Source organism: Paroedura picta, chromosome 1 (assembly GCF_049243985.1).
Source record: "Paroedura picta isolate Pp20150507F chromosome 1, Ppicta_v3.0, whole genome shotgun sequence".
Classification (NCBI taxonomy): domain Eukaryota; kingdom Metazoa; phylum Chordata; class Lepidosauria; order Squamata; family Gekkonidae; genus Paroedura; species Paroedura picta.
Window position 1 is genome coordinate 80,318,418 of NC_135369.1, and position 24,258 is coordinate 80,342,675.

A 24,258-nucleotide genomic window follows, 5' to 3' on the forward strand; every position below is an offset into this window, starting at 1 on the left:
CCTATATCGTTGTACTTGAAGTTTAAACCCATTACTGCGTGTCCTCTCCTCTGCAGCCATGACCTTGCCATTTCATGACCTTGCCATTTCTTGGAGGCATCCCATCCAAATATCTCCTTAGCTTCTCCATTATGTATCTTACTAGCTTTAAGGCCCGCTGTAGCCCCAATACAGCGGGCGCTAGAGGACAGGCGGCTGGCTGCGGGAGGCCTCCCCCACCCCCTCCCCCTTGAGGGCCAGGCCTTGTCCCGGGAAGCCTTTCCCCTCCTCTCCCCCTGAGGCCCCGGCTTTGTCCCGGGGAAAGGAACAGGCCCAGCTTTGGCCGGGATGAAGCCTCTCGCCCCACCCCCCTCCCCACCTGAGGCCCTGGCTTCTTCCCAGGGAAAGGAGGAGGCCCGCCATGTCTCGGCGGGGCTGCTCCTTTCCCTGAGATGAAGCCTTTCCTGGCCCTGGCTTTCCCAGCCCCTTCCCCCAAGGCCCCTGGTCTGCTCCTTTCCCTGAGATGAAGCCTTTTCCGCCCCCCCCTGAGGCCCTGTGGTGGGCCTGCTCCTTTCCCCAAGATGTCCTGGCTTCGCTGCCAGGAAAGGAGCTCCTTTCCCAGCGGCAAAGGCTCTTCTCCTGGCCTCCTCACCTCCCAGACTCACCCCACCCCTTTCTCCTCGCACATTGCCCTTAGCATTTTATTACTACCGCTCCTGCGGATTGGTTTACAGATATATTATTATTATTATTATTATTATTATTATTATTATTATTATTATTATTATTATTATTATTTAATTTTTAGACCGCCCTTCTCCCAATAGGTCTCAGGGCGGTTTACAACATAAATAGTTAAAACACAATAAAATCCCCATAAAAACCCCAATTAACATCAGCAAAAGTTACATATAACATATATATACAATAAGCAAGATACTCTCATAAGGCAATGAACCATTCTATACTCTTGAATTTGTACTGATAACTATTGCATGGTTTACACATGTGGATACTGCATGTCATTGTGCACAGCAGACTATGCAACCTGTACAAGAGATCTATCCAGTCACATTTTTGCATCTAAGCATACCTTGATTAGGTCCATGATGTCATTGTCTACTAGAGGTGACTGAGATAGCCTGCCAGAAGGAGCCCCTCACTTCTAATGAGATGCATCTCTGAATGACTCATTGTCCAGGCTTTTCAGACATCATAAGTGACTGTTGCCAAATGGAGCAAAACTAAAAAAAGTTTGTGCATTTGTAGAACATAGGGTTTTGGATACTAGTCCTCATATCAGTTTTTATCTCGAGCATTTGTAAAAAAAATAAAAAATGCCACCAGGCATTTGCCTGACAACAGGTCCCCACTCAGACATCCTCTCCATAGTCTGAACCAGTCTGTCCTCTTTAAGGGCCTTAGCTAAGTTCCGTTCCTATTACATTGTTTTGTTGTTGTTGTTAGGTGCAAAGTTGTGTCTGACCCATCGTGACCCCATGGACAATGATCCTCCAGGCTTTCCTGTCCTCTACCATTCCCCAGAGTCCATTTAGGTTTGCACCTCCTGCTTCAGTGACTCCATCCAGCCACCTCATTCTCTGTCATCCCCTTCATCTTTTGCCCTCAATTGCTCCCAGCATTAGGCTCTTCTCCAGGGAGTCCTTCCTTCTCATGAGGTGGCCAAAGTATTTGAGTTTCAACTTCAGGATCTGGCCTTCTAAGGAGCAGTCAGGGCTGATCTCCTCTAGGACTGACCGGTTTGTTCGCCTTGCAGTCCAAGGCAAGAGTCTTCTCCAGCACCAGAGTTCAAAAGCCTCAATTCTTTGACACTTGGCCTTCCTTATGGTCCAACTTTCATAGCCATACATTGCAACTGGGAATACCATAGCCTTGACTAGACGCACTTTTGTTGGCAGGGTGATGTCTCTGCTTTTTAGGATGCTGTCTAGATTTGCGATAGCTTTCCCCCCCTAGGAGCAAGCGTCTTTTAATTTCTTTGCTGCAGTCCCCATCTGCAGTGATCTTGGAGCCCAGGAAAATAAAATCTGTCACTACCTCCATTTCTTCCCCATCTATTTGCCAGGAATTGAGAGGGCCAGATGCCATGATCTTCGATTTCTTGATGTTGAGTTTCAAGCCAGCTTTTGCACTCTCCTCCTTCACCCGCATCAACAGGCTCTTTAGTTCCTCTTCACTTTCTGCCATTAGAGTGGTATCATCTGCATATCTGAGGTTCTCCCTGCAATCTTGATCCCCATTTGTGACTCATCTAACCCTGCCTTTCTCATGATGTGCTCCGCATACAAGTTAAATAGGCAAGGCGACAGTATACAGCCTTGCCTTTCTTAATTTTTAACTAATCAGTGATTCCATGCCCGGTTCTCACTGTTGCTTCTTGACCTGCATATAGATTTCTCAAGAGACAAATAAGATGCTCTGGTATTCCAATCTCTTTAAGAACTTGCCACAATATGTTGTGCTCCACACAATCAAAGGCTTTAGCATAGTCAATGAAGCAGAAGTAGATGTTTTTCTGGAACTTCCTAGCTTTCTCCATGATCCAGCGTATGTTGGCAATTTGATCTCTAGTTCCTCTGCCTCTTTGAAATCCTGCCTGTACTTCTGGAAGTTCTCCTGGAAGTTCTCGGACCACATATTGCTGGAGCCTAGCTTGTGGGATTTTGAGCATAACTTTGCTAGCATATGAAATGAGTGCAATGGTGCGGTAATTTGAACATTCTTTGGCATTGCCCTTCTTTGGGATTGGAATATAAACTGACCTTTTCCAATCCCGTGGCCATTGTTGAGTAGGACTGACTGGTTTGTTCAGCCTGCTGTTCAAGGGACTCGCAAGAGTCTTCTCCAGCACCAGAGTTCAAAAGCCTCAATTCTTTGACGCTCGGCCTTCCTTATGGTCCAACTTTCACAGCCATATATTGCAACTGGGAATACCATAGCCTTGACTAAATGCACTTTTGTTCGCAGGGTGATGTCTCTGCTTTTTAGGATGCTGTCCAGATTTGCCATAGCTTTCCTCCCCAGGAGCAAGCGTCTTTTAATTTCTTTGCTGCAGTCCCCATCTGCAGTGATCTTGGAGCCCAGGATAATAAAATCTGTCACTATCTCCATTTCTTCCCCATCTATTTGCCAGGAATTGAGAGGGCCGGATGCCATGATCTTTGTTTTCTTGATGTTGAGTTTCAAGCCAACTTTTGCACTCTCCTTCACCTGCATCAACAGGCTCTTTAGTTCCTCTTCACTTTCTGCCATTAGAGTGGTATCATCTGCATATCTGAGGTTGTTGACATTTCTCCCTGCAATCTTGATCCCAATTTGTGACTCCGCTAATCCCGCCTTTCTCATGATATGCTCCGCATACAAGTTAAATAGGCAAGGTGACAGTATACAGCCTTGCCGAACTCCTTTCTCAATTTTGAACCAATCAGTGATTCCATGTTCAGTTCTCACTGTTGCTTCTTGACCTGCATATAAGTCTCTCAAGAGACAAATAAAGTGCTCTGGTATTCCCATCTCTTTAAGAACTTGCCATAATTTGTTGTGCTCCACACAATCAAAGGCTTTAGCATAGTCAATGAAGCAGAAGTAGATGTTCTTCTGGAACTCCCTAGCTTTCTCCATGATCCAGCGTATGTTGGCAATTTGATCTCTAGTTCCTCTGCCTCTTCGAAATCCTGCCTGTACTTCTGGAATTACATTGTTTAAGATCACTTAAATTGTGTTATTTATTTATTTGTTTGTTTATTATATTTATATTTGCTGCCCTCCCTGGAGGCTCAGGGTGGTTTTCATAGAACATATGAACAATACATGAAACAATCTGTAACATATGAATAACATTAATAACTATTGGCTGTAACAGTATAACAATATAGCAATATAATAGTATATACAATGCATAACAATATAACAATATAATAATATAATAGTATAACAATATAATAGTATAAACAATGCAACAGTGCAACAGTACAAACAGGTCCAGAGTGCTCTGGTGGGGTTCTGGGAGGGAGGGGTCGAGCAGGGGCCCTTCAGTTGCTGTTGGTTATGCCTGATCTCAACCAAATGCCTAGCGGAAGAGCACCTTTTTGCAAGCCCTGCAGAACTGTTTAAGCTCTGTCAGGGCTCTGATCTCCTCTGGGAGCTCATTCCACCAGGTGGGGGCCAGAACAGAGAATGCTCTGGCTCTGGTTGAGGCCAGGCAGACTTCTTTAGGGCCAGGGACCATTAGCCGGTTGGTAATAGTGGAGCACAGATTTCTTTTGGGGGCATAGGCAGGGAGGTAGTCCCTCAGGTTCTGGGCTCTGACTGCATATGGCCTTGAAGGTAATTGCCAGAACCTTTAGTCTGATCCGGAATTCAACTGGCAACCACTGCAGTTGGTGGAGAACGGGCCGTATGTAGGACCTCCACGGTGTTGCCATGAGGATCCTGGCAGCTGCATTTTGGACCAGTTATAGTTTCCGAGTCAAGGCTAAGGGCAGGCCTGTGTAGAGTGAGTTACAGAAGTCCTGTCTAGAGGTGACCGTCGCATGGATCACTGTGGCTAGGTGTTCCAGGGCCAGGTAGGGGGCTAGTAACTTGGCTTGGCCGAGATGGTAAAATGCCAGCCGTGCTACCTTTGTGATTTGGTCTTCCATTGTGAGGGAAGCGTCCAGAATCACGCCTAGGTTCCTGGTGGAGTGAGCCGTAGAGAGCTGCACACCATCCAGGGCAGGCAGGCGCACTTCCTCACATGGGCCCTTCCTACCCAGTCACAGGACCTCCATCTTTGAAGGATTGAGCTTTAGGCGACTCTGCTTGAGCCATCATGTCACTGCTTCCAGGCAGCTGGCTAATGCTTCTGGAGGAGAGTCAGGGCAGCCATCCATCAGGAGGAAGAGCTGGGTATCTGCATATTGATGAATACCCAACCCATACTTCTGTACCACTTCTGCGAGAGGGCGTATGAAGATGTTAAATAGGAAAGGAGAGAGGACAGCTCCCTGTGGAACTATGCAAATAAGTTGCTGGTGGTCTGATGTTCTCTCTCCTATTGCAATTCTCTGTCCATGATCCCAAAGGAAGGAGATCAGCCATTGAAGGGCTGTCCCTCGTATTCTGGCATCGATGAGGCAGCAAGCTAGAAGCTCATGATCGACTGTGTTGAACGCTGCTGAGAGGTCTAGTAATATCAGCAGTACCGACCCGTCAGGTCGTCCGTCAGGGTGACTAGCGCTGTCTCTAACCCATGGCCAGGCTGGAAGCCTGATTGGGATGGGTCTAGGACCGAAGCTTCTTCCAGGTATTCTGTCAGTTGGTTTGCGACAGCCCTTTCTACCATCTTCCCCAGAAAGGCTAAATGCAAGACGGGTCGATAGTTTAGATTATTGTTGTTGTTGGATTTATGGATGTTATATATTAATTTGTCCCATGTATGCCCTATATTTATTTATTTATTTATTAATTATATTTATATCCCGCCACTCCCACAAGGGCTCGTGGCGGCTAACAAGATAAAACCCCAATATATAAAAACCCCAATAAAATAAATAACAATTTCCCTTACACTAGCCAATCAACTAGAAATCAATCAACCCCATACTAATAATTATTAAAAATCCTCAGGGTGGACAGAGGGGCTGATCTCTCCCTTTAATCCACCCTTAATAGCCCCAATAGGGCTTAATGGCAAGGGGGGATCCAGATCTTCTTCCGCGCGCTGGCCTCAACCATAGACCTGACGGAAGAGCTCCGTCTTGCAGGCCCTGCAAAAGGCTGGAAGCTCATTACACCAGGTAGGGGCCAGGACCAAAAAGGCCCTGGCCCTGGTCGAGGCCAGGCGTGCTTCCCTGGGGCCGGGGATGATCAACAGATTTGTCCCCACAGAGCGCAAAGCCCTGCAGGGGACATAGGGTGAAAGGCGGTCCCTCAGGTATGTGGTTCCCACACTGTGGAGGGCCTTAAAGGTAAGAACCAGCACCTTAAACCAGTGGTTGTATGTACATATTGTATGTAAACCGCCCTGTGCCATATGGAACGGTGGTATAGAAATCAAATAAATAACTAATAAATAAAATAAACCCATTAGTATAAAGTAAAAGTTCTGAAGCAAAGCATTTTTGTGATAAATCTGAATTTTTAAATTTGTAAAAGAGTTTGAATAATGTTTTATTCCATATTAAGATTTACAGTTAAATAGACAGTTAAAATAGATATTTAAAAGATTTGGGGAGAGGCTGTGGCTCAGTGATACTCTGCCTGGATGCAGAAAATCCCAGGTTCAGTCCTTGACACCTGCAGTTAAAGGATCTGGTAGTGTGCATGTTAAATGCTGTCAACTTGCTTCCAACTTGTGGTGATTGTATGAATTAATGACCTTTAAAATGTCCTATCATTAACAACCTTGGCCAAGTCTTGTAAACTGAAGGCTTTGACTTCCTTGATTGAGTCAATCCATCTCATATTGGAACCTCTTCTTTTCCTGCTGTATTGAATTTTATCTAGCATTATATCTTTTTCATTGACTGTTATCTTTTTATAATGTAGCTAAAGTACAATAACTTCAGTTTAGTCATTTAGCTTCTAGGGAAAGTTCAGGCTTGATATGATCTATAACTTGTTTATTTGTCTTTTTAGACATCCATGGTATCTTCCAACAACACATTTCAAATGCATCAACTTCCTTCAGTGTCCTCTTTCTCATCCATAGATAGTAATGAGTATACCATAGTATGAATTATGTTGATCTTGGTCACCAGCAACACATACTTACACCTAGCTCATTCATGGCTGACCTTCCCAGTCTCCGTCTCCTTCTGATTTCTTAGAAGCAGTCTCCATTTTAGTTGATGATGGAACCAAGGAACAGAACATCTGTAACAATTTCATTTTCTGTATCATCAGATATTAGCTAATATGAACATCTTTACCTAACACTCTGGAGACAATATTGATCTTGATGGATCAATGGTCTGATTCATAGAATCATAGAATCATAGAATTGGAAGGGGCCATACAGGCCATCTAGTCCAACCCCCTGCTCAACGCAGGATTAGCCCTAAGCATCCTAAAGCATCCAAGAAAAGTGTGTACCCAACTTTGCTTGAAGACTGCCAGTGAGGGGGAGCTCACCACCTCCTTAGGCAGCCTATTCCACTGCTGAACTACTCTGACTGTGAAAAACTTTTTCCTGATATCTAGCCTATATCGTTGTACTTGAAGTTTAAACCCATTACTGCGTCTCCTCTCCTCTGCAGCCATGACCTTGCCATTTCATGACCTTGCCATTTCTTGGAGGCATCCCATCCAAATATCTCCTTAGCTTCTCCAGAAAGGCTAAATCATTGTACTTGAAGTTTAAACCCATTACCGCGTGTCCTCTCCTCTGCAGCCAACAGAAACAGCATCCTGCCCTCCTCCAAGTGACAACCTTTCAAATACTTAAAGAGGGCTATCATGTCTCCTCTCAACCTCCTTTTCTCCAGGCTGAACATTCCCAAGTCCCTCAACCTATCTTCATAGGGCTTGGTCTCTTGGCCCCAGATCATCTTCGTCGCTCTCCTCTGTACTCTTTCAATTTTATCTACGTCCTTCTTGAAATTACGCCTCCAGAACTGCACACAGTACTCCAGGTGTGGTCTGACCAGTGCCGTATACAATGGGACTATAACATCTTGTGATTTTGATGTGATGCCTCTGTTGATACAGCCCAAAATGGCATTTGCCTTTTTTACCGCTGCATCACACTGCCTGCTCATGTTTAGTTTACAATCCACAAGTACCCCAAGGTCTCGTTCACACACAGTGTTACCTAGAAGCGTATCCCCCATCCAGTAGGCATGCTTTTCATTTTTCTGACCCAGATGCAGAACTTTACACTTATCTTTATTAAATTGCATCTTGTTCTCATTTGCCCATTTTTCCATTGTGTTCAGATCTCGTTGAACTCTGTCTCTATCTTCCGGAGTATTTGCCAGTCCTCCCAATTTGGTGTCATCTGCAAACTTGATGAGTAGTCCCTCCACCCCCTCATCTAGATCATTAATAAATATGTTAAAAAGTACTGGGCCGAGCACCGAGCCCTGAGGTACCCCGCTACTCACCTCTCTCCAGTCTGATGAAACACCATTGACAACAACTCTTTGAGTGCGGTTCTCTAACCAATTCCCTATCCACCTAACTATCTGAAAATCCAGATTGCAGTCCTTCAACTTATCCATCAGAACATCATGGGGAACCTTGTCAAAAGCTTTACTAAAATCCAAGTAAATGACATCAACCGAATTTCCCCGATCCAGCAAACCTGTTACTTGGTCAAAAAAGGAAACTAGGTTGGTCTGGCAGGACCTGTTGGAGACAAATCCATGCTGACTTCCTTGGATCACCAAATTGTCCTCCAGATGTTTGCAGATCACTCCCTTTAATATCTGCTCCATTATCTTCCCCATCAACCACAGCTGCTGATGAAAATGAAATCAAAGATTTCTATGCGAAAGTGCATGAAACAATTAAACAGGTGCCTCAAAAGGACATGATATACATTATTGGGGATTTCAATGCCAAAGTTGGAAATCAACAAGAACAGGGCATCTGCGGTAGACTAGGTGAGCGAAATGAAGCTGGTGACAGACTTATCTGTCAAGAAAACAAACTGACTATCACTAACACCCTGTTTGAACAACCGAATGCCCTTTATACACCTGGACATCTCCAGATGACATACACCGTAATCAGATCGATTTTATCCTTTGCACTCAGAGATGAACTGATGAGGTGGGTTAAGTGGGACAACACCAATCAGGATGCCAGAGTACAAACAATATATGGAGACACTTATTTGGTTCAAGGTCAGCCAAGGAGTGAGACAAGGGTATATCTTATCACCCTTCCTTTTTAACCTTTATGTAGAGGTAATTATGCGGATGCTTAATCTAGAAGAATCTATGATCGGAGTCAAAATTGGAGGTCATAACATCAATAATGTCTGCTATGCAGATGATACAACACTCCCTGCTGAATCGGAGCGTGATCTGAAGACCCTGATAAAGAGACTACAAGAAGAAAGTGAAAAGATATCAGAAAGACCAAGATCATGACAATGACTGTCAGTGGCACCAAAGTCATGCTTGACAATGAGAACATTGAATGTATTGATGATTTTATCTTTCTTGGCTCTATGATCAATCAAAGTGGTGGATGCAGCTGTGAAATCAAATGGCGAATAACACTGGGCTGGAACGCAATGTTAGGCATGAACCGAATATGGAAGAGGAAGGATATCAGCCTTAATACAAAGTGCCGGCCAGTCAATGCCGTTGTCTTCCCCATAACAACCTATGGATGTGAAAGCTGGACCCTGAAGAAGGAAGACAGGAGGAGAATAAATGCTTTCGAATTATGGTGTTGGAGACGAACGCTGTGAATACCATGGATAGCCAAAGTTACCAACAAAATAGTTTTAGAGAGGAGCAAATCAACTATGTCATTAGAAGGGACGATATTACAGCTAAAGCTCACTTACTTTGGACACATCATGCAATCAAACTCGCTAGAAAAATCATTAATGTTTGGCATGATCAGCGCCAAAAGGAAACATGGTCGCCAAAGGATCTGCTGGCTCAACACGATCAAAGCTGATACAGGGATGACCATGAACCAACTAAAAGAAGCAGAGACAGGGCCGCATGGCGAAGACACCCCTATAGAATCGCTGAGGGTCAGACACGACTGAATGGATGACATCATCATCATCAAAAATCAATAGTGCTTTTTAATGGCCATTTACTACAACTACTACTTTCTCGCTCATTTCTTATGGTTTCTACAAACAGATGTGAAAAATCTGAATTTTTTAAAAAGTCCATGCCAAGTCATACTGTCAGTTTTTCTTCTGGCAAACTTCTAAAATTTCCACAATGGCTGGTGAACCCTCCTCTTCTATAGCCATATGATGAGGTTGTTAATGCTGGCTTTGATTTGTTTAATTATTATATTATTCCTACATATGAATTTAGAGATGTTTATCCCATTTTTATTATATTAATTCTAAACTGCAGTCATGACTGTCCAACTGAAGCCAGTGGATTAAGTGAATTAATAACTCACTGCTTTTGATACAGGGCCAAACCAAATTTATACTGTGAGTTTGGAGTTCAGAGTTTTCAGGGACTTTTTAAAACTTCATTGTCAGCTGTATAGGAACCTGGTTTTTTATTGGGATTGTAGCATGTGGAGATTGTCCTGGCCTGAAATGGGCCCAGGGAGCTGTCATTTGAAAAGCTGAACTAAACTTGTATGTACACATAAGTTTATCTAAACAGGGCAAATGGCCATTTTATGCTGGGAAAATGGTTTGTGGGAATCTTTAGACTTCCTTCCCTGTGAACTGTGGTCCTGATTTGAATGGATACTGTGCATCAGAAAATTGTCTTAAATATAGCTGGGCATTTCACAAATAGAGCTCCCAACACATATTAAGTTTGGCCCTTTGTGATGACTAACTTCAGCTGGATTGGAACCACATAATTTATTTTCTAAATTCTGACTAACTCCAAATCACTAAAATATTATGGATTTTTGTCTAGGACCAACTATCTGTGGAAATTTGACACCATTCCTTAACTCATAAATTTCTTTTGTTGTGATAATAACTGTTCAGTTTCATTATGGCCTTCCTTGTGAAAGAGAATCAGCCACAAAAAAAGCAAAGACCCCCCCCTCAAAAAAAATCAAACTGTACTACTCAGGAACTTTTAAAAAGATAGTCTTGGGACACAGAACTGTGCATTTATTTCTATGTTAGTATAGCCGTGGGACTTTTGCACAACATTAAATGGAAAGCAGTTTTTGGAACTATTAAATTTCCAATGCAGTTTTTACTGTAGTGTAAGTGTCTCCTATTCAAAGAAAAAAGCCAAAAATGGTACTTTAGGAACTTACAGTTGTGGGTTTGGGTAAAATAGCTCGCATAATACTGGGGGGGGGGGGAGGGAATTAACAAAGTGGGTTTCAGGGAGACAAAGAGTGCTGTCCTAATTGGAGTTACATCCTTGTAACTTTATTAAAGCTTCTACATTTTAGGTAGTGGACTTACAAGGGTATAACGCTGCCGTAAGATCAGTGTCCTGCATATATCCTTGATTGTCAGTTACTGGGGACTAACATAAAATTTCTGGAAATTTTGAAGCCATAGGGCAGTGGTCCCCAACCCCCGGTCTGGGGACCAGTACCGGTCCGTAGATCGGTCGCTACCGGGCCGCAGCTCCTCCTCGTCCTCCTCCCTGGCTGTTGCCTCAGGGAGTGCCCTGCCTCTCTGCCACTGGCTCCCCCTCGGCATGGCACTGCACAGCTGCTGCTGGCAGCGGGAAGTCAGGGGCGCCGGCAGGAAAGCAAGTGGAGCAGGGGCTCAGGCAGCGGCAACGTCCCTCAACAAAAGACTAACACCCCCCCCCCTGGGCCTCAGTAAAATTGTCAAGCATTGACCAGTCCCTGGTGATAAAAAGGTTGGGGACCACTGCCATAGGGGAAAAAATCCCATAATTTGTTCGAAAAATTGATATATACAGAATCCTTATTTTCCATACAAGCCTAAACTTATTTTATTTAACCCAAATACATAATTTATAACACAGTATATTAAAATGTTATTGTTTGGTGTATTTTATGGACTTGAAAATAATACATTTTCTATAAGAAAAACTGTAAGTATGCCCAGTACTTGAAAATGAGTTGGCAACTTCTGTATCTTATGCAATCATAGCACATATATCTTAAGGGCATTTCCGCACATTAGTAAAAAAAAAAAAATGTAATGCCTGCAGAATGGCAAAATGCAACATTATATTGCCCCCCCCCCGGGCCTCCTCACCTTTTTGCTGCCTTGCCTTTGTCTGCCTTATTTTTGAGTGTCTTACCCTCCTCACCTGTTGCTCGAAGAAGTAGAAGAGAGCAATGCGCCTTATGCTTATGGAAGAGGTGGAAGAGAGCAATGTGCCTGTCAATCAATTCAGGCAACCAATCCCCTTCCTCCATATTCTGATGCAGTTTAAAGGTCCTGCAATGTCCACTTAAAAAAAACAATCATACTTCTCTGTTGCAATGCCGATAAATAGAATAATAGATGCATAGTTCTTTAGAATGCCAACTCTTATGGGATCATAAGTAGGCTTGTGCACAAAGGGCCCGATTCGGTCACTTCAGTACCCATGGAAGTCAATGGCACCATAGACTATAATGGGAATATTGGCATTCACACCTTTCCTGGGACCTGAGGGTGGGGGTTTGAGGTACAGCCTCCAAACTTTCAGAGTAGCTCTGGGAGGCTCAAAATGATAGGTCCAAGGGTGCATGTCTAGGGGCTCCTGAAGAGTCCTCTCCATTGGACATAATGGAGGGATGGGGGCACTCTCTTTGGGAGTCCCTAGATGTGGACCCCTTGGACCTAAGCATTCCTAAAGTGGGAATCAAACCTGTTGGTAGCTATACTTTCTGACCTGTGATCCTTTAAGCCTTGTTCCAGATATAGTCAGTGGTAGGGCTTTACATGTGTAATTGATTTTTCTTTTTAAGTTATTGTATCAGGACTATCACACACAACAATTTCAAGGTTTGATTCTCTTTCATGTTCTGTTACTCCCACCCCGGTAGCATACATATATAAATGTTGTTAAGCAGTAATATGTGTACTTGGTTAGGACGAGGTCTACAGTGAGCAGTTTTATGAATTTGGGGCACAGTTCTGAAGACTAAGATTACCTGTTGGTTTTGGTAAAAACTACGTACAGCTCTCGATAAATGAGTTTCTTCCCCCCCTCCCCAGAAGGTTGCATGCACTTCAAAATAAAAGAAAACTTGTATTTAGCATGATGTATTACAAAATTATTTGTCCTGTGGGAATGTTACCATATAGTTGCCCAAATCATGGCTGCTCAACTCATGGAGGCACACAGGAATGTGCAGTATCTTTGTCATGTGAACCTGCCAGTCGCCCAGTACATTATGAGCATGCAGCTTGGTTGGAGCCACAAATCTTTCTATCAGGCCTAAGACTTGACTTCACTCTGAACTTTTGTATTAAATGCTTATTCCAGAATGGGGATTCTAGGGGTCCTGCTGCGGGAGGTAATCCTGCAGAAGGCAATGAAGGGTGGGATTGGGAGAGAATGCACTTCTGGAGAAAGCCAGTTTAACCATAAAGTTTTAGTGAATCCAAGGGCATTGCCCCTGATATTATTATACTGATTCCAGTTTTTCACTGGCATCTTTCCCAAGGAGCCAATAATCCCTTCAGATACTAGTTTGAATAGGCTATGATTTACTTTCTTCTTTCCACACGGTTGGTACCATTACTACTTTTTTCAGTATGACACAAGCCTAATGATGGTGTGCATGCCCAGTTGGACCAGGACCCTTATGTATTATATGGTTGTCTGTGCAGAAGCAAGTTGCACTGATTTCAGAGAAACTTGTCGACTTAGGATCACAGGCAGGATGAATTAGCATGACACCGCACATTGATATATTTATGATATAAAAACACATGGCTTACATTTCTTTATTTAATACAGATATACCCAACATTAATTGTGGAGGTTAAGGCTGCTAAGGCTGCTATCTTATGCACATTTACTTACGAGCCTCCATGAACCCAGTGTGGTTTGCTTTGACTAAATATGCATAGAATTGGACTATGGTTTTATAATTTCCCGCTCTATACCTTGAAGATGTCATCTCCGTTCCTCCTTTTGTAGCCCTTTAACCAAGGGCTCAGAAAACATCACAGGCACTGCAGGGATCCAGCCCAGTACCTAGAATGGAAGCCTATTATGCCTCCCAAGGTGTAATCCTGCCATCCTACTTTTTCCCAGGGTACAAGACCTTGAGGAGTGTCTGCATTCGAGTACTAGAGATGTACATGGGTGTCCCAAAACTCATTATGACTATGCAACATGTCCAGAGAACAAGTAGGTAAAGTTAAAGGGCTCCATTGATCTGTGAGTAGACCCTTTTCCCCACCCATGGCAGGGATTGGATCATGTTCCAGAATCCTCTTCAACCATTTGATCTTCACATCTTTAGGTACCCTCTGTGTCATATGCTCTTAACATTATTCCATCCAGTTATTCACTCCTATGTTCTTTGTTACTCATTTTACTCATGTTGTAGGTAGTGCTCACTGTGCTATTTGTACTAAATTGCTGTGCAGCTTTAAAAAAATCTGCTTGTTGCCATTAGAAAAAGATCAATTAAACATTATTTTACTCTAAATGGAAAGGCATATTTAATTTTTTGTTATAAGATGAGCTATAAATATAGAGCTAGGACTTTATTTAGGCACTGTCTGACACTTGTTTTGCCACAGATTTTCATTCAAGCTGTGATTAAGTAAGTCATTACTGCTAAGAGGCAGATTGGGTGTGGTATATATCTACAAGTAGTTCTGCTTTTTGGAGTGCAAAGTGCTCATTTACAGCCAGTGGCAGAACTTCATGGGAGGGGAGAATGAAAAGAGGAATACCATATCTCTTCTACTCTTATTAAAAGATTGGATGCTCAAAACATACCTTGATACTCTGCCCCTTGCAGGAGCAATGATGAATAAATAACACAACTGGCATGGTTCACCCCTAGAATGTAGGGATCCAGGAGGGTCTTGAAATCAGGATATTACTAATTACATACAGGGTATGATTTTGATTACTGTAAGATAGAGGCAGCCCATACATTTGTATTTATACTAATGCTTATAGCGCAATACTAAGCAGAGTTAAACACTTTTTGCTTATAAAGATGCAACTCTACTTTGGATTGCACTATGAGTTATATTAACCACGTTCTGAATATACAAAAATAAATGTGTGTAAGGAATATAAGGTGATGTGGGAGGAGGAATGTTAAATATGCTAGAGGGTTAATGATAAATTCCAATAAATTTTCCCAGTTTGTGAATTAGTGAATTGAATTAATTTAAATAATTGTCCTTGTATGAATTTTCTAATGATAAAGGATGAGTGAAAGACAGAGCCTCTTCCTGTTAAGATCTGTACACATTCTTATAGTTCAAGCTTATTATCGTTGACCAGCTTTTTACTTTACAAACAGTTCTGTGAAAATACAGAATTCTGTGGTGATTAGGACCTAAAGGTAAAACAAACAGATGGCACTGTATTGTTTGACATTCTTGATTTTTATGTTAATAAATAGTTGAGTATGGTTTACTATATTGTTATTAAAATTCTTCTTGTAGTTGTGATGATCCATATGGTGCTCTAATTTTGCTATATCTTAAAATCCATTGTTGTCTCTTATATGGATTTGGCCAGTTCAAATTAATTAAATGGCACAATGTGTAACTATGAAAATACAGTAATATATTTTGACGGTAATGTCTGAATTCCAGTAATTTTGCTAGGTGTGAGAAAATTTTTACTGTATTTCACCTTTAAAGTAACTTACAACATCCATTAAAACAACATAATAAATTAGCGATACAAAACTGACAATTTGGGGAAACACAAAAGCTTGTGGACATCTGAAGATGTTTATGTGAGCATTCTTTATATTAGGGATGACAAACATATAGTCTTTGGGCTGCATCCAGCCTTCCAAAGGCACTTGTGGTCCATGAAGAGACCTTGAGAGGTGGCGGAGTAGAAATTGAATATAAAGAATAATAATAATGAACAAATCCCTACCCTGAGCAAGTGTACCCATTTATAAAATGCTACCTCTAATGTGGTGCTGTAGCTGCTTCCTCCTCTTTTCACAGGAACTGGATCCTCAGGTTGGTGAAATAAGTATGTTGTGCTATGAAATATGTGCCTGAGGGAACGACAACACTGTTTGCCACTTTCTTTCTTACCTTTCTTACCTTATTCCCCCATCATCCTATTCTTCCTTCTCACCCAAACCCCATTCCTTCTGCTTTCTCTTTCTTCAACCTCACTTCTCTTGTGTGCTCTGTGTGTGTGTGTGTGGGGGGGGGTGATATGGAAATGCCAATGGCATGAGTCAGAAGGAAAAAACAAGCTATATCCAGCGGTATCAGGGGCAAATCCTGTGGAGCATTATAAAAATGAGTGGAGAGCTGTGATTTGGGAAGGTTGAATCTACAAGTGTGGTAGCTGAGAATCTGTTGGATAGGGAGTTATATCCATTCCTGTTTGACACTTATCCATTATGTAAACCATATTTGGGTGTCATTCCAGATTCCACAATGACATACAATCTTGTGATAAATCTGCCTAATTCTTGTTGTCCAAACTGCTCCAATTCAGGTGTATGTGCATGCACACACAGGTAACTTTATATTAGTGGATAAGCTACAAGAGTGAAATCAAAATGGCTGACTGATTTTTCCAGTGTGTTGGCTGTAACACCATTAGGAATATTTGTGCATCAACCATGCACTGCTCAGACTGAGGGATATTTAATACTCTTTAATGTTTATAGGAAGTCTTAATTTTTTTTAAACTGCAGCATTTGTGGGCCTATTGACACAAAACTTTCAGTTCCAGTACTACCTGGGATCATCAAGAACGAACATACCAAAATATTGTATTACAAATTTCTCACAGACCTTAAGTTTCTTACCACTTGCTCCTACACTGATGTTGACATTCTGCTTTCTGATGGCCTAATTTTTTTACTCAAGGCTTTCAGTTTCTGATCCCTTTGGTGCCAACTATTTATTCTAAGTACTTGATCCCAAGTCAAGACCTTCACATACTCTCTGGGTTGTGTTCACATTTATTAATGTGTTCCCCCCCTTTGTTCTTTAGCTTGTCCCTCCCTTTAAACCTCAAGTGACATCTGAAACGGACACCAGATATTTTGATGAAGAGTTCACTGCTCAAACAATTACAATTACACCACCTGAAAAATGTAAGTACTGTAATTCAAATAGTTTTGTTTATCTACTGTGGTTCAGGGGCTAGAGTGCAGTGAGAGTTTTATTATTAAAAACAAATTATGATATACCCTGCTGGTTACAGCCAGGAATAATATCACACCTTTGTGATGTGTGGTTTGCAAATGTTTCTAAATGACCTTCTTCTAACAGAACACTCAGAAGACCTATCTTGATTAGAATTAAGAGCACTTAAGAAAACATTCTGTAAACTTTTGAAATAGTCCTAAATCTAATTAAAATGAGTGGGAAAAATCACAAAGACTTTCTTGGGGTGAACAATACAAGCTCAGTTCAGCAGAGTAGTTAACATACCTGACTCTAAGCACCTGTTTTGAAGCAAGGCATTTGTTAGGCATTTTGCTGAATCAGAGCCAAAACCGGAGCACCTGTTCCCTTGTAACGTGCATGTTAGCATGTCACAGAACAATTCTGGTAGGTTTCCTTAATGTTCATGTTGCATGTTAAATTTCACGGTTTAGACCAATCTGCATAAAGGTCCAATAAATATTTGCTAAACTAGTCTTCAGCTTTACAACATCACTCCAAATGGTGTTAATTGTAACGAATACTGCATTAAGCATTTCTTCAAAATAAGCTGTTTTATGAATTTCAATAGCATTCCATATTTGAAATGGATAGAAAAAGCTTTGAGATTAGGATTCAACAGGCATGCACACTAGATGCTTGAGGCTGCTGATTCCTGTTTCGAGCTTCTTTGGGCCCTCGTGCAATGAGATGTTGTGGGCTCACTTACGCCAGTGAAGCAGACACAGGGTTGGATTCTTGTGTTTCTGAACAGTACCATTAATTTACCTAATGAGAGAAACATCATCTTCCCATAGTTTCCTGTATTGGTTTGAAGGGAATATTAAAATCCTTTTCTGCATGCTCATTTCCATTAAAACTGTACCCTCTCTTTTTTGCTGTATTTATAGCAGCACTAAAATATATGCTACCCTTATAAAAAATGTACTCTAATGTTACGCAATATTTTTTTCTGAGACTACCTTTGAACTTAACTTCCACAGATGATGAAGATGGTATGGACTGCATGGACAATGAAAGACGACCACATTTTCCTCAGTTTTCCTATTCTGCAAGTGGACGGGAATAGCTTGTTCATTTGTTCTGCTGATTCACAGTCATATTAGGTTTATCACTGAAAACGAGTACTGAACATCATCACCAGTACTTGCTATTATCTAGCATAACAGAGCACTTTCAGAGATCATTCCAAGTTGAATCAATTCCCTTTCTGCCCAATCAGCCTCTTTGATTTATCTGCATGACATTTTATATTGGTCTAAGTTCCCCTGCTGTTGATGCTGTCCACTGTCTCAGCATGAGAGTAACAGCAAGAAGCAATCCAAAAATGTTGTGATGTTAGATGACAAATTCTCGATGGTGCATTTTGTGCACAGCTGGTTATCTCTCTCTTGTCTCTTCAGAGGAGAGGGTTAAGGACATGCCGGTCTGAGAAGTATTGCTTACTTCTTTTAGAAGACAAATCAAAAGTATACTAAAAAAGCCAACATAGTTTATGATGTTTTCTCACAACGGTTTGAGCTGGACAGAACTGGGAAAGGTAGAAGACGGTGGTGCAACGCTTTTGCTAGGCATATCATCACTTGAATTAGACTTGCCATTAACATCTGGATGAAAACATTCAAAAGAAGGACTTACAACTGTTAATATATATAAATATATATAAATATATATATTATTTTTTAATTACTGTTGGATACTACACAAGAAGCAGAAGGGCTGGGATCACCTAGCCTCCCACTTAGACTTCCCTATTCACGTGTATTTATGAAGAATGGAACCTGTGAAGTGCAAGCAGTTAAGGGAGAAAAGGCAGCAGTTAAAGGTCTTATAATTTGCATCCGATAACATCTCTCTCATGCGTTTCTTTTTCTTTGTTGATGAACATCACCTCTTGTGGCTGAAGAATGTAGACAGGCATAACAACAGCGCTTTTCACCAAAATTTGTACGCCAAGGTAAACAGGAGTTTGCCTTTTCATTTTTTTATTATCATTATTTTGGGTTTTGTGAATTACTTTTTTTTCTTCAGGTATTTAACTGAATATTTTTGTTACACTGCAGTAGTATTTATTTCTTAGTGAAAACGATTGTACGTGTCATTTTTGCTGCTACATCTTAAAAGAGGCTTTTAACAATTATTTTGTTTATGGAAGGACTGTACAAGCTGAACAAAATAATGCACTTTTTCTCCTATGTGAAATTTTAACAACTCTGAAAGTGTACCTTATATTTTGAATTGGGTTTCTGTAGGTGAAACATTACATTATGGTCAAGAGAAAATCCCAAAGCCATGTATCCAAAGGATTTGTGCACTCTTCACTCAAGGTGATCGTAGTTATAGGAGTCAAGTAGCTTCACTGAAAACACATTCAAGCTAATGAATCTACAATTATTACAAGACAAAGAACACTTTAGTATATGATTGCAAAGAATAGATTAGGTTGATGGGAACAATAATTCGGAGTGATGTTATAGCTCTGCCCACAAATATAGAACATCGTTTCCTCTTATTAGTCATTCAACCAGATTTCTGTTTTGTTTTTTTTTTGTGAATTCTTCATTAAAAAAATTAAATACACTGAGGAAAGGCGATCAGTCTTTGGTACTGGTAGCTGGGATTTTCCAGATGTCCTAGTAAATGTAACAGAAATATGGTAAAGACATAACAGAATCCATGGGATTATCCCTGAAGTATCTTGGCTTCACTACCTTTACAACTCCTGTAACAAACTGTGATTTAGCAGAGTATTATGATTGCTGTGTATGAATGTGTACATGACTTTTGAGAAGAAAATAATATTTACATGCAGATGTCTCAGCCTCTTGATGCTGAAAATTTGGATAACCCTAGAATGAAAACCACTGCAGGCAGTGGCAGATGCTGGGGTTGTCAAGAGGTATGTGGGCATTTTATTCAGGCAGCTAACACACACACACACACACACACACAGACTTTCCATCAGCAAAGTAGCTGTTATCCAATCTTTGCAACACAACAGTCATGCTTCATGTTCACAATTGGAGTGGAAAGCATACAGCTGCACTTATTGCTAGATATTATGACACTGAAGTAATTAAGGGGTGATCATTAGCAGTCAGTGCTGAACAGAAGTTTAGCTTATGAGCAGTATCCCATTTATACCAACTGTTGCCACATGACTTTATTTAAAAAGTTCATGGTGGTCCTAATCCAAAGTTTCTTATATGCAACGATCTCCCCACGGATAGATGGACAAGGCTGTGAGTTGTGATGCACCTACTCACCTTACGATGTGGGGCGGGGGAGAGAAAGCGCTACCTCCACCCTTTAAATGGGTGATCAGCATTGTCAGAGTTAACACCACCAATCATCTGTTTGTCAGCTTGACCTAGCAAGAAGTACTCCATGCACAACCCCTGTTGCTAGATACGAGGTTCCCCCTCTCCACACTATGTCCTTTGTAGCATAGGATCTGCACATGGATCAGACTTGCTGGATTAGAACACCTAGGCCGCCCCGTGGCTGAAGACATTTCTTAAATAGGCTGAGCTGCACCTCATTGCAGTTCTATTTTAGCTGTTTCCTAATACATAGGAAAATCTTTTTGAATATAATAAAATTATCAGGGTATTATAGTTCAATATTAAGTTTCTATTTATAGGAGCTGGTGAATTATTTGAAACCTTGCAGTAAGTCAATGTGGGGCGGTCATTCCATGGATGGCCACTTTAAATTTGGGCCTCCCACCTTTAGTATTCTGAATTGTTCTTTTGATTTGAGTTGAGAAGATTAAAGTACTTCTTCAAACGGAGCTTGTATTTTTAATGACTTTCTAAAAATTAGTATATTTGTTGTGACCATGCCTTACTGAGTTCTGATAGCAAACTCATTCCAAGTGGTGGTAGAAAAATGAAGGAGGTAATTCATGCAAGAAATGTACAAAATAAAACATGTTCACTGTGATGAGATGGGTTGGTTCCTGTCCTCCCCCTTGCTTCCCAAGTTCCCTTTTTTTGACAATGGACAATACAATAGAACTGGGACAAGTTAGGTATCATGAAAATCCTAAAATCCTAAAACATTTTATTCAACATGAAAATCCTAAAATAATTATGTTGATAAAGTGGTCAAAATAAATATTATTTTTCCAGTTTAACTTAGGGTTATTAATGAGCCTTCAGGAAACAGTAGTATATAAATACAAAAATAAATAAACAAATTTACATATTCATGCCATTTCATGATATCATACCTGAGGAAGTTACGTGCACACGAAAGCTCATGCCTTGAATAAAACTTTGTTGGTCTTAAAGGTGCCATTGGACACTAAACTTATTCATGCTTAACTAGATAGGTCCTGTGCATGCAGTTTGCACAGAAATTCAGGAGCGTATTTTTAAACAAACCCTATTAATTCAGTCAGTAGTAAACAGGGCTGTACTTAGTTTTCTTCAATATCCCTTAACCATCAAATCGCTGATTTCAGAAATTTGCTCTTTTAAAAAGAGTTGCAGTTGCATGTAGGTTATATAAGGAATGGCACACATACATTTAGTTATTCTTTATATACAATAATATGAATGCTTTCTAATTTAATGGAAGTAAGTCTGAATCAAAATCATCTTTGATGCCATCCCCATCTAGCACTATTATCAGAAGAAAGGCAATGTAGATGTGCCCTACCATTACAGAGTAATTCCACTGTATAATAAAATTAAAAGCTCTTCATTAGATTTATCTCTTATATTTTTCCATCATGGAACTCAAGATGGTATTCATAAACAGTGCCCAGACCCATTTAGCTTCAGCAAGGCTGCTTCATCATTAACATGTGTCTTCCAAACCTGAGACTTGACCACAAATAGGAAGCAATCCTAAGTAGTTCTGTGTATAGCTATGCAGTGTACCCTTTGTTAGTAGCTGTCTTTCCACTTTGTTTGCTGCTTTTAAAGCACCTGTCTACCAAGTGTCACACATATAATGGATCATCAAATAGTTTATGAATTACTATAATGCATTTATAGATAATACTTTAAGCAGTTCCTACCACCTTCAGTGCAAAAAGAATTTTATCAGATGCATCATAAGATGCTTTCTAATGAGATAACTTAGTTATTCTGAATAACCCTCTATCATACCCTGAACGATCACAGAAACCTAGCAATAATTTTAAGTGGCAACAGGTATTACCAGCAGGCAGAAAATCAATTTTATGCTGATATTGGATAGAACTGCTCAGAAAACACTAAAACGTGTCTTCTGAAAAACTGGAATTAATCGTTCTTGTCTCTGACAATAAAGGCATTCAAGGTAGCTAGTATCAGTCTCTTCAAGAGAACTATAAAGCAGTTCATTTTAATGGTGCAAGGTAGTGGCTACTTTGTATTAATTAGTAGTACTTATGCTGAAACACTTTCTTTGCAAGGCATGCTATTAGCTCACCCTCTATGAGCATACTGGGCAGTTTAAGGATGGGCGTAAGTTCAGTTTGGGGTTTCAGTTCAGTTTGGGGTTTCACACTCTGAACTGAATCAGAAAGTCCATAAACCAAACTGGTCAGTATGGATCCCCCTTTCTCTCTTCCCATGGCCGGGATAAGCGGGGGGGGGGGGTCGGGTCACCCAAGAAGGGTTAAATGGCTGGTAGTCACTTAACTTGTCTGTTTCACTCTCCCCCCCTCCTTGAAGTGGGACAGTGAAACAAATGTGTTGAATGGCTGGCAGGCATTTCGTCAGTCAGGTTGTCTGTTAGGCTGGAATGGCTGTGAGCCATTTCACCAGTCCATTTTGCTTCTGTCCACTTGGAAACGGGTGGAGCATAACAGATGAATTAAATGGCTACCAGCCATTCACACTTAACAGCTGATGGGCAGACACATCACATTGTTGGATTAAATGGCTAACAGCCATTTCAGACTAACACTGGTACAGGTAAGCTATTTGGCTGCAATGGCCACAAGCCATTTCACTGGTCCACTTGGAAGTGAGGGGAGCAATACAGATGGGTTAAATGACATATCCATTCAAACCAAACAGCTGATGGACAGACCTGCACTTCTCAGCTGTTAGGTTTAAATGGCCCAGTGAGCCAAACTGTGCACAAATCAGGTAAATATAAGGGGAAGGTGCCTTCCCTGTACTTCAGCTTAGGGGCTACATAGTGGGCAAAGTTCATGCCAAATTTTGGCTTATGAGCCAGCTTCTCAACTATGATCGTAAAGATATTTCATGATTCAGGGATTCTGTCATTAATAGTTTCTGGTTTGTCAAGAGATTGCACCATAGCCTTATATGACACTTATGACTGCTATGCAGCATAGCTTTTGCATATTATACCAGGCTCATTGTTAGTGGGCAGTGGGAACTTTCTTATGAAGATGTGCAATAATTTTCTTCTCTTGGCTTATGCCTTTTTCCATCCTATTTGAAGCCCAGCTAAACAGTAAAAACATAGCTTTTCCAATCTACTGTTGACTCTACCACCTTCATCTCTGTCCGAATCACGTTTGTTTATTTATTTATATTTTAATTTATATACCGCCGCTCTCCCAGTGGCTCCTGGGGGTTTACAAGAATAAAAGAATAAAATACAATAAAACCCCATAAAACCTTCCCTTATAGCAACAAAGGCGGCAGACTTTAAATAAACCAATCTAGATATTCCTATACCCTCCTTTCTTGTCCAGCCAGAGGCCAAGCTTTCTACCATTAGGAGTGAGGTGCCATATCTGACAAAACCATGGGGGGGGGATCCTCAGATAGAATATCGGGACCCCACGTTCATGAAAGAAAGTGACTTTCCAATGATACCTAACCCCATTTTGATGTTACTATTTTTAATCATCAAACAATGGATCTGGCCATGAGAGCAAGGAGAGGTGATGCAGGAAAACCACAACCCTATCATACCACAGAGGATGACACTACAAATTCAGATTTTGTAGATTCCTGCAGTGCTAGCTCATAAAAGACACATGTTACACCATGTCGAATTTATGCTTGGTTCTGCTCAGAATCGCTTTCCTATCTCATGAAGGGTCCAAAATAGTTAATGTTCTCCTCAGAAATGGAGAAAGAAATGGAAAGAAATGGAGTAATGCATGTTACTTTGCCTTATTCATATAAAGTGTAATGACAGTTATTATGATTATATCAGCTGCCAGGGTTACTTATATATTGTTGGGCATACAATTTTGTTATTATTTTGCTTCATATTAGTGTTTAACTAAATACCAGTATGAAGCAAAATAAGGACATGAGTTTAAGTCCGTACAGTGAATGATTGGAATTTAGGCTGACGTATTTTCAAGTCATGCTCTCAACATTTTATAAATATAGAAA

General features: G+C 40.9%; 1 protein-coding gene across 7 annotated transcripts in view; it reads left to right on the forward strand.

Annotated features, from left to right (window-relative positions):
• Positions 1 to 18,102, forward strand: part of AKT3 (AKT serine/threonine kinase 3) — a 221,104-nt gene extending 203,002 nt beyond the window's left edge. For 6 of the 7 annotated variants that reach the window (XM_077344802.1, XM_077344821.1, XM_077344766.1 and 3 more), the window contains 2 exons: positions 16,761 to 16,863; positions 17,920 to 18,102. In XM_077344802.1, the coding sequence (XP_077200917.1) occupies positions 16,761 to 16,863; positions 17,920 to 18,005 (189 nt within the window). In that variant the 3' untranslated portion in view covers positions 18,006 to 18,102. Of the gene's footprint in view, positions 1 to 13,847; positions 13,922 to 16,760; positions 16,864 to 17,919 lie in introns of those variants that run through there. The other variant, XM_077344810.1, reaches the window with a different exon arrangement.
• The last annotated feature ends 6,156 nt before the right edge of the window (positions 18,103 to 24,258 follow it).